Source organism: Rhea americana, unplaced genomic scaffold, assembly GCF_003343005.1.
Source record: "Rhea americana isolate MKP2758 unplaced genomic scaffold, rheAme1 scaffold_582, whole genome shotgun sequence".
Classification (NCBI taxonomy): domain Eukaryota; kingdom Metazoa; phylum Chordata; class Aves; order Rheiformes; family Rheidae; genus Rhea; species Rhea americana.
The window spans coordinates 26,569-36,154 of NW_028186737.1; the positions used below are offsets into that span (position 1 = coordinate 26,569).

A 9,586-nucleotide genomic window follows, 5' to 3' on the forward strand; every position below is an offset into this window, starting at 1 on the left:
ACCTCCATCCACCCACACATCCATCCCAGTGCCACCATGTCCATACACCCACCCATCCATCCCCACCTGCCCTCACCTGCAGGTAGGGGGGGAACATGTCCTCCAACTTGCTCTTCTTCCGCCCCCGGCGCTTCTTCTTCTCATCCCCTTCTGCCGAGCCCGGGTCCAGGCCGCCCTCCGCCGGGAGGTCTCCTGGAGCCCCTGGGAATGCTGTTCCCATGACCATCTCCCCCCAAATGAGCTCAGGGGGATTTCCAGCCTCAGGCAGAGCACCCCGCACCCCAGGGACATCCCCCCCAGTCCCTCTCCATCTGCAGGGGACAGAGGTGTGCAGGTGGGAAAAGGGGAAGGTGATGGGGACCCTACCATCCTCCGGGTGCCCCTCGGCGCTCAGGCCCTCGCGCCCCACTTCAGCCAGGACCGCCGAGACCTTCTTCAGGCGGGTGTGGGACTTACGCTGCCGCACCATGAAGCCGCCGATGCCTGGTGGGAGGTGGAGGAGGGTCACGACGAGGCCAGTCGCGGTCCTCCGACCCGGAGCGGCCCCGGGCACCTGCACTCACCGGGGCGGTATGGCTTGCGCTTCCTTTTCTTGCACTCCTCCGGGTCCTCCAGCCCCTTGCCTGAGTCCATGTCGGCAACGCCGTCGCGGTCAGGGCTGGCCGGAGCTTCCAGTTTGATCTCGCACTCCATGTGCTCGACACCCACTGCAAGGGCAAGGACATCATCGAGCACCTGCATGGCGGGGGGGGGGGGACCCCAGCACCCCCCCGTGCCTCACATGCACCCCACCTCGGAGCTGCCTTTGGGAGGGAAAACGCACCTTCCGCCTTCAGCAGCTCGTCGGCGTCCAGGTCGCCGTCCTTCTTGTCGTCGGGGCCCAGTGGGTCGCCCCCCTCCAGGACGCCGTCGCCGTTGAGGGTGCCCAGCCGCGTCTTGCGCTGCCGGCGCTTGTGCAGGGGCGACATGGAGAGGTTGCGCAGCACAGCCATGCCCGTCTCCGTCAGCCAGACCCCCTCGAAGCGGAAGTACTGGGGCTCTGGCAGGAGGGGGGGAAAAAAAAACAGTGCTGGGCACACAGGAAACGCCAGGCACGTCCCCAGGGAGCCCAGGTCCCTGGAAAACTCAGGTTCCCAGGGAGCCCACAAGCACTACCATCGTCATCCATCCATCCCAGCGCCACCACCTCCGTCCATCCATCCGTCCATCCCAGCGCCACCACCTCCGTCCATCCAGCCGTCCATCCCAGCGCCACCACCTCCGTCCATTCTTCCATCCATCCCTCCCAGTGCCCCCACCTCCGTCCATCCAGCCATCCATCCCAGTGCCCCCACCTCTGTCCATCCAGCCATCCATCCCAGTGCCACCACCTCCGTCCATTCTTCCAGCCATCCCAGTGCCACCACCTCCATCCATCCAGCCATCCATCCCAGTGCCACCACCTCCGTCCATCCATCCATCCATTCCAGCGCCACCACCTCCGTCCATCCATCCCTCCATCCTGGCACCACCACATCCGTCCATCCATCCATCCAACCATATACCTGGCTCCTTGATTTTGACCGAGGCGATCTCTGGAGGAGGCGCAGGGACTGCAGAAGAGAGGCAGATATGACTCCCCATTGCCTCCCCACACCCCCTTTCCCAGCAGTCTCCCTCATCCCAGGTGCTCACCGGCGGGTTTGACCACGTAGGGCTGGCAGGCGCTGCAGTCGAACCCCTCGTCCGCCGCCTGTTCCACCTCCTCCTCCGTGAACAGGCTGTCGCACGCCGCGTGCAGCCACCTGCGGGCAGCCAGGTCCCGTCACGCGTGCCCGGCCCCATGCAGGGGGGTCTTGGACCCTCGTGAACGCCCGGGGCCCGTGGGAACAGCTGCCCCGGTCACTCACTAGGACATTTCCGAGGGGGGATGCGTTTCCCCCCGTGGGCAAACTCAGGTTCCCCAGCTACAGGGCTTCACCCTGAGCTTAAAAACCTCCAGGCACAAAACCTCGGGGATGAGACGCCCTGAGGCTGGACCACGCAGAGAGCCTGAAACCCTCCAAGAGGGACAAACCAGCCTCGACCCAGCTCCAAAACTCCCCGGAGGTCCCTGTGCCAAAGCGAGTAACCCGAGCGCAAACTCACGCCCGGGTCCGCACCGCGACCGAGAAAGGACCCAACCCGGGCGGGGACGGGGCTGCAGGAGCCCCGTGGGGCGGCGCGGGGCTCACCGATCGCAGTGCCGGCACTGGATGAGCAGGTCGTCCTCCACGTACTTCTCGCGGCAGACGGGGCAGGCGACGAGGCTGGCGCAGGGCGCGCAGTGGGTGTAGTTGTTCTGCCACTCGCAGTGGAAGCCGGGCGACGCGGCCCCGCACTGCACGCAGCACACGCACCTGGGCGCGAGAGACATCAGCCCCGGCCCCGGCGGCGGCCCCCGCGCGCGCCCGGCTCCCGCGGCCCCGCTCACCACTTGCACTTCCAGCCGCCCTTGGGCACGGTCTGCAGCGGCGGGTCCAGGCAGTACGTGTGGTAGCTGATGTCGCAGTCGTCGCAGAGCAGGAGGCGCGAGGGGTCGGAGGCTTTGCCGCACACCTCGCACACGATGCACTCCACGCAGCGCCAGCCCTTCAGCAGCATCACCTTGGTGATCTGGGCACAAGCGGGGGGCGGCCACGTGAGCCCTGGGCACGGCACGGCCACGCGCCGGGGCACGGCGCGGCGGTATGGCCACGTGGCCAAGCGCCGGGGCACGGCACGGCCATGCACCAGGGCACGGCGGTATGGCCACGTGGCCACGCGCCGGGGCATGGCACAGCGGTATGGCCACGTGGACATGCGCCGGGGCACGGCACGGCCATGCACCAGGGCACGGCGTGGCGGTATGGCTACGTGGCCACGCACCGGGGCACGGCATGGCCACGTGGCCACGCGCCGGGGCATGGCACAGCGGTATGGCTACGTGGCCACGCACTGGGGCACGGCACGGCCATGCACCAGGGCACGGCACGGCGGTATGGCCACGTGGCCATGCACCGGGGCACGGCACGGCCATGCACCAGGGCAAGGCACGGCGGTATGGCCACGTGGCCACACACCGGGGCATGGCACGGCCACGTGGCCACGCGCCGGGGCACACACTAGGACACAGCACAACCACGTAACCAGGACAGGCACAGCGTGGACGTGCACCAAAGCACGTGCTGGGACAACCACACGGCCACGCAGGCACACGTTCCCCCAGGCACGGCACGGCACGGCACGGGCATGCATCCCCCCGGGCACGGCGAGGTCCTGGCCACCCAGAGCGGGGCAGGGGTCCCGGCGCCCCTCACCTTGCTGTTGACGCAGTAGGGGTGGTAGCACTGGGAGCACTGGGAGCAGGCCAGGAGGTGTCCCTCGGCCCCGCGCCCGAAGCTGCCGCACACCACGCACATATCCTGCGGGAGAGGGGCTGTGAGCGGTGCCGGGCGCGGGCAGGCGCCCCGTCTCGCCGCGCGGCGCCCTGCTCACCTGCATGAGCACGAACTTGTCGGTGTTGGAGAAGAGGACGACCGTGTTCTGCATGGTGTCGTCGTCGTCCTCGTCCTCCTCCTTGCTGGGCGAGCTCTCCACGTCGGCGAGCTGCGGGCAGAGCGCGGCGACGGGGGGCTCAGGGCCAGCGCAGGGCGGGGGGACGCCGGATACATCCAGGCGCCAAACCGGGGGACACGCGACGGGGAGGGGGGCAGCAGATCCCAAAGCCCACCCGCAAGCAACCTTTCCCCCGGGGCCAGCTCAGCACCAGCCCCATGCAGAGGGCAAGACACCCCCCACAGCACAACCCCGCCGTCCCTGGGGAGTCGCTCCCCTCCGGGGTCCCCTGCCCGCCCCACGGCACCCAGAGGGCTCCCGAGCCTTTCCGAGGGGCGGGGACGGGTACTGGGGAAAGGGGACGGGGAAAATGCTCGGCTCTCGGCCCTACCATCTAGCAGCTCGGGGACCCCCCCGGCTCCCCTCCCCGCCGCCGCCCCAGCCCAGCCTTACTGCTAGGGTGTCAACGGACGAGGTGGTCGACTTCAGGCGTGCACGGCCCCGGCCCCGGCCCCCGTGCGACCCACCTCGGGGGCGCCTCCGCCCGGGGAAGCTGCTGCTGCGACCCTAGGGCCAAGGGGGAGAGGGGGGTTACGGCCGCCCAGACGGACCCCCGCTGCCATGCATCCCGCCGCGGGGCAAGGGGTGTGGGGGGGAGCTGGGGGGGGGGCACGGTCCCCATCCCACCCGCCGTTGCCTATACGCCGCGGGGACGCCCCAGGAAAAGGGAAGCGCGGCCCCGGAGAGAGGGATCCCCTGCAAGGACGAGGCCGGCGGGACCCCCCCAGCCCGGTACCTGCTTGACGCGGGAGCGCCCCGGGGAGCTGCGCCGSCGGCTCTTGTCCCCGTCGCCCTTGGCGGCCGGCTCGAAGAGCAGCGAGTCGTCCGTCTCGGCGCCCAGCGGCAGCGAGCCGCCGTCCTCCTTCTGCAGGCTGCCGTCGGTGGCGGCCAGGGCCAGGTCGAGGGACAGCGAGCCCCCGCCCTCGGGGTCCGGTGAGCCCAGCAGCGGCTCCGAGCCGGGGAAGCTGCTGCTCGTGTCCCCCTGGCTCAGGTTCGAGATCTCGTTGAGGATGTCGGGCCGGGGCCGCAGGGCAGGGGGCTCGGTCCCCCCCTCGTCCCCGCGCTCCAGCAGCTTCTCCCCGGCGGCGCACACCTCCATGGGCGTCTCGGGACCCAGCTCCTCCGGCTCCAGCGGCTCGGGGGACCCCTTGGCTTCGGGGTCCCCCCCTGCCCTGCCTTCCTCCAGCCCGTCCTCCTCGCTCAGCGGCGGGGAGCTGCCGCTAGTGCCCTCCCGCTCCAGCCTCGGCGCCTCTTCCTCCTCCTCCTCCTCGGGCAAGCCCGCGAAGGGCCCCAGCTCCGGGGCCGGGCTGGCGCGGGGGCCGTCTCCGGCGGGGCTGGCTGGCGATCGCCCCTCGCCGCCGGCCGGCTCCGTCTCCATCTCCTCGTCCGCGGGGGGCTCGGCGGGGGCCGGGGCGCAGGCGGGGGAGCCCAGCGGGGGCGGCGGGGAGCCGGGCGGCTCCGTGTCCATGGCGGTGCCGGGGCTGCCGGGCGGCTCGGGCAGGGCTGGGGCGGGCGGCTCGGGCACCTCATCCTCCGTGGTGCCGGGCGAGGGGGCCGGGGGGCGGGCAGGCGAGACGGCGCAGAGATCTGGGGGAGGTGGGGAGGGGGGTGGACAGAGGAAAGAGACGGTGACGGTGTGGCCCCCAGCGGAGACCCCCCGCCGCCCCCGCGTGCCCCCCCAGACCCACCTGGAGGCGCCGGGGGTGGCGGAGCCGCCTCGGGGGGCAGCAGCAGCAGCGGCTCCGGCTCCAGCTGCAGCTCCTCTTCGGGGGGCGCCTCGAGGGGCGCCTCGGGGGCCAGGGCAGGCGCCTCCTCTGCCACGTCCACCTCGGGGAGCAGACCTGCGGGACGGGGCCGTGCCCGAGCGGGGACTAAGGGGGTCCCCCCAACCCCCGCTCCAACAGGGCTGGGGGAGCAGGCAGGACGCGAGCATCCCCGCGGCCTGGCCAGGCACAAGGACACCCCCTCTCCTCCCCCGCCCAATGGGGCACCCCCGTGGCACCCCGCAGCACACAACCAGGGTCACCAGCCTGGGAGAGGASCCAGGTGTCCTGCCCTCCCTCCTGCGGCGGGACCCCTCCATCCGTAGGGGACGGCAGGAGGGTAAGGGGGGCGGACGCAGAGGTTCCCACTTACCTGGTGGCTTGGGGTCCTCCTCGGTGGGTGGCTCGGGGTCCTCCTTGGGGGGTGGCTCAAYGAGGGGCGGCTCAACGGGGGGCAGCTCAATGGGGGGCAGCATGTCGGGGGGCGGTTCTTCAGGAGGTGGTTCCTCGGGGGGCAGGTCACCACCGTTTGGGGGTGCTTCATCGCCATTTGGGGGTGCCTTGCTCTCATCCGGGGGCACCTTGCCATCATCTGGGGGCACCTCGCCACCGTCCAGGGGTGGCCTGCCACCGTCCAGGGACTCCTGGCCGAGCTCCCCGCAGGGCTGCGGCTCCTCGCCCGGCTGCAGCTGCACGGGCACGTCCGCCGGCTCGCTGCGCTCGGGGGACGCCAGCCTGGACGGAGGAACCGGGTGAGGGGCGCAGGTCCCTTCCTCGGCACCGCGGGATCCCCCGCGCACACAACCCCCTTGTCCCCAGCTCCCCACCCACAAAAGGGGAGACCCAGCGCAATCCCGCCCGGCAGGTCCCCCTGTCCCCACTCACGCCAGGGCAGGGGGGGCCGGCTGGGGGCCGGCGCCCGGGTCCCCACGGGCGTCCTGGGCGCTGCGCTGCTCCTGGCACCCCTCGCACACCGAGTAGTTCTTGTACCACTGGCAGCCGGGGTCGAGCCCGGCGGGGCGCAGGCCGCACTCGGAGCAAACCCGGCAGTTCTGGGGGGGCAGAGGCACGTCAGGGGCAGGAGCGGGGACCGTCCCCGCGCCCGCCCGGGGCGGCTCGGCACGGGGCTGCCCCCTCGCCCCCGGCGGCGGGACGCACCTTGCACTTCCAGGAGTCGGTGGGGAGGCTCTCGATGGCTGGCTCCATGCAGAAGGTGTGGTAGCCCTTGTCGCAGGCCTCGCACACCAGCATCATGGAGTCCTCGCCGGGCTGCCTGCGGGGCACGCGCGGGGCCGTGAGCGCCGTCCCGCCGAGCCCCGGCCCCGCAGGAGCCGGGCGTCCGGCGGGCGGCTCTCACCTGCAGGTTTGGCACACTTTGCACTCGGGGCACTGCCAGCCCGAGCGCTTGCGGGGCGTCAGGGCGATGTCCAGGCAGGCCCCGTGGTAGTGCTGCCCGCAGCTGGTGCAGAAGAGCAGGTCCCGCAGGTCGCCCGGCCCGTCGCACACCACGCACCGGGCGTCCTCTGCGCGCGGGAGAGAGCAGGGCCGTCAGCGCCCCCGCCGCAGCGCCCTCCTCCCCTCGCCGCCCCGGGAGCGGGACCCGGGCGTCCCGGCTCCGCACCCCCTCCCAGCCCTCGGGGACCCCCCTCCTCCCCGGGCACGGGGGCCTCCCTCGCCACCCCGGCCCCCACGCACCCATCTGCGCCGCCTCGGCCACGTGCTCCGGACACAGGAGCCGCAGGGTCTTCATGGACTGGAAGGAGCCGCTGGCCGCGGCGCAGGGGAAGTGGTAGAGCCGGGAACACCCGTCCGCCCGGCACGGGATGGTGGCCCCCATCCTCCGACAGTGTTCACATTTCTGAAAACGGCGACAGCCCCGCGCGGTCAGGGATGGCCAGGGACGGGCGCAGCGCCGTCCGCGGGACCGAGCCCGGCCCCGAGCCGCGCAGGGGTCCCGGCACGGGCTCACCTGTGAGATCCCTGAGAAAACAGCTCTGTCCACGTGGGCCAGCCCCGCCGCCTCCGGCAGCACCCCGGCGGACCAGGCTGCGCACCAGCGGTGCACCCAGCAGTGCCCTGCGGGGAGGCGGCGTCACCGGGGGCCGCGGCGTCAGCGGGGACCCCGCGGCGCAGGATGCCGGCGTCGCGCCCGCGCTTACCTGTCGGTTCGAAGAGCTGCGCCGGCGACACCCGCTCGGAGAAGCCGATCTGGGCCAGGTCATCCGGCGGCGGCGGCAGCGCCGGCCGGGGCTCGCCGGGCGCCTCGGCGGGCTCGGGCGCCGCCAGCCGCTGGGGCCAGTCGGGCGGCGGGTCGAAGCGCTGCAGCTCCCGCTGCCCGTGCGGGCTCCAGTCCCCACAGTTGCAGAGGGCGCAGCGGCGGGCCGGGGCGCTGGGGCGCGCGGGGCAGTCAGGGGGGTGCCGCCGGGAGCAGCGCCCGGCCCCACGGCACCCCCAGAGCCCCCCGGCGCGTGCCCCGGGGCCCCGGCCCCTGCCCTCACCTGCTGGCCCGCGGAGGCTCCTTCGTGCCCGCGCTCTCCGGCTCCGGCCCCGCCGAGGCTCCTTCGGGCGGTTTCAGGGGGTCTCCCTCCGCGCCGCCCACCTCCTCCGAGGACGCGGCCCCGTCGGCTGCAGGAGAAGCAGCCGTCGCACCCCCGCGGACGCGGCACCCCTCCGTCCGCCGGCGGGGAGCCGCGGCGAGCCGGGCCCGCCCGGGCGCCCGGCGCTCACCTGGCGTCTCCGAGTCCTTGTCCTCGCCGGGCGGTTTCTGTTCGTCCATCCTGCCTCCTGCCGTCCCTCCGGAGAGGCCCGCGGCTGCGAGGGCTCAGCGAGGCCCCGGCGCCCGGGCCCTGCCCTCGGCCGCTCCGCTCCCCCCGGGCGAGCCGGGAGCGAGGCCGTTGGGCATCACGAGTCTGCTGGGGCTCAGCACCCCCGACCACCCCTGCCCAGCCAGCGAGGGAAGGACCGAGCCCTGGAGAAGGAGAGAAGCAGCCCCCGCGCGACACATGCCAAAGCCCTGCCAGCCCCCGCCTCGCGCCCGGCGCCGGGGGACACGGCCCCGGGGACGCTCCCGGCAGGCAGGGAGGTGGGAACGGGACCGCGGCAGCTCCGGGAGCCCAAGGGGTTTGGGGGCCCCAAAGCCCCCGTGCGCCCGCAGCAGAGCACGGGCAGCGGGAGACCCGGGCAGTCCCCAGGTTTAGCCAGGAGAGCTGGGAGCARGGCTCCCGCGTCCCCGCCGCGCGTCCCGTGCCGCCGCTTCCCCAGGGCCAGCGCCGACTTGGCCGAGCCGTCGCGGGGCCTGGGGTCCCTCGGACCCGGGGCAGGACGGACGCAGGGCTGTTGCCAGGGACACGTGACGTCACCCCCGCTCCGGCCATCCTCGTTCCYGAGCACCGAGATTTGGAAGCGACACCGAAACCGAAGTTACAGATTAAGAGGAGGCTCGGGAGAGGTGGCAGCGGCAGGAGGGGTCCGCACCGCCCGGCGGGCTCTGCCCACGGCCCCCGCCTCGCCTCTCCATTCCTCCTGGGGTCAAACTTTAACGTGGCCCAAAAAGCTGGGTGGCACCGGCGGGGAGGGGGAGGYGCAGGCCCGCAAATTCAGGGTGAGGGGAGAGGAGCGTTTCTAAGCAGGTCCCGAACGTCACACCGAGACCAAATCCGAGCCGAGAAACGGGGAAAACAGCCCGGGGTCATCGCCAGCGGGAGCCGCGCAGCGCCGTGGGGCTGGGGCGCGTGGGACGCGGCGGTGACATGGCGCTGGGGCCGCTCCAGCCCCACGGGCTCGGGGCCCGCGACGCAGCCCCCTGCACGCTGTCAACGCCGAGCTGCTCCGAGCACACGCGGCGCCCCCGAACCGCGCTCCCAGCGGCACCGAGCAGCCACAGGGCGACCTGGGGACCGAGCGGGCCCCACTCGGGCACAGGGAGCCCCCAAATGTCCCCTGAGCAGCTCCGGCGCACCCCGAAAGCCAGAGGGCCGGGGGCCGCGTGGGGGCACGCAGCACTCAACAGGCAGCAGGAGGACAGGGACGGCGCRGCGAAGCCCCCGGGGAGCGGACGGCGACCCCACGCACGCCGGGGGGCCCGGCCGAGCCCGCGGAGGGGCCGGGGCGCAGGCCCCCGCTCACGCACGCCTTGCGCCCGAGCAAATCTCCTCCGGCTCCGGCGTAATCCACGGGGGATTAGAGCCGCGGCGGCTCGGCCGGGCCCG

General features: G+C 72.9%; 1 protein-coding gene across 1 annotated transcript in view; it reads right to left on the reverse strand.

Annotated features, from left to right (window-relative positions):
- Positions 1-8,209, reverse strand: part of KMT2D (lysine methyltransferase 2D) — a 27,537-nt gene extending 19,328 nt beyond the window's left edge. The window contains exons 1-22 of the mRNA XM_085319392.1: positions 8,106-8,209; positions 7,877-8,003; positions 7,538-7,767; positions 7,348-7,454; positions 7,074-7,236; positions 6,736-6,901; positions 6,537-6,651; positions 6,264-6,430; positions 5,752-6,113; positions 5,304-5,456; positions 4,352-5,202; positions 4,009-4,122; positions 3,496-3,606; positions 3,318-3,422; positions 2,453-2,634; positions 2,214-2,378; positions 1,675-1,784; positions 1,545-1,592; positions 824-1,039; positions 564-707; positions 367-483; positions 77-201 (exon numbers count right to left, since the gene is read on the reverse strand). Coding sequence (XP_085175518.1) covers positions 77-201; positions 367-483; positions 564-707; positions 824-1,039; positions 1,545-1,592; positions 1,675-1,784; positions 2,214-2,378; positions 2,453-2,634; positions 3,318-3,422; positions 3,496-3,606; positions 4,009-4,122; positions 4,352-5,202; positions 5,304-5,456; positions 5,752-6,113; positions 6,264-6,430; positions 6,537-6,651; positions 6,736-6,901; positions 7,074-7,236; positions 7,348-7,454; positions 7,538-7,767; positions 7,877-8,003; positions 8,106-8,154 — 3,927 coding nt within the window. The 5' untranslated portion in view covers positions 8,155-8,209. The remainder of the gene's footprint in view (positions 1-76; positions 202-366; positions 484-563; positions 708-823; positions 1,040-1,544; positions 1,593-1,674; positions 1,785-2,213; positions 2,379-2,452; positions 2,635-3,317; positions 3,423-3,495; positions 3,607-4,008; positions 4,123-4,351; positions 5,203-5,303; positions 5,457-5,751; positions 6,114-6,263; positions 6,431-6,536; positions 6,652-6,735; positions 6,902-7,073; positions 7,237-7,347; positions 7,455-7,537; positions 7,768-7,876; positions 8,004-8,105) is intronic.
- Between the last annotated feature and the right edge of the window lie 1,377 nt (positions 8,210-9,586).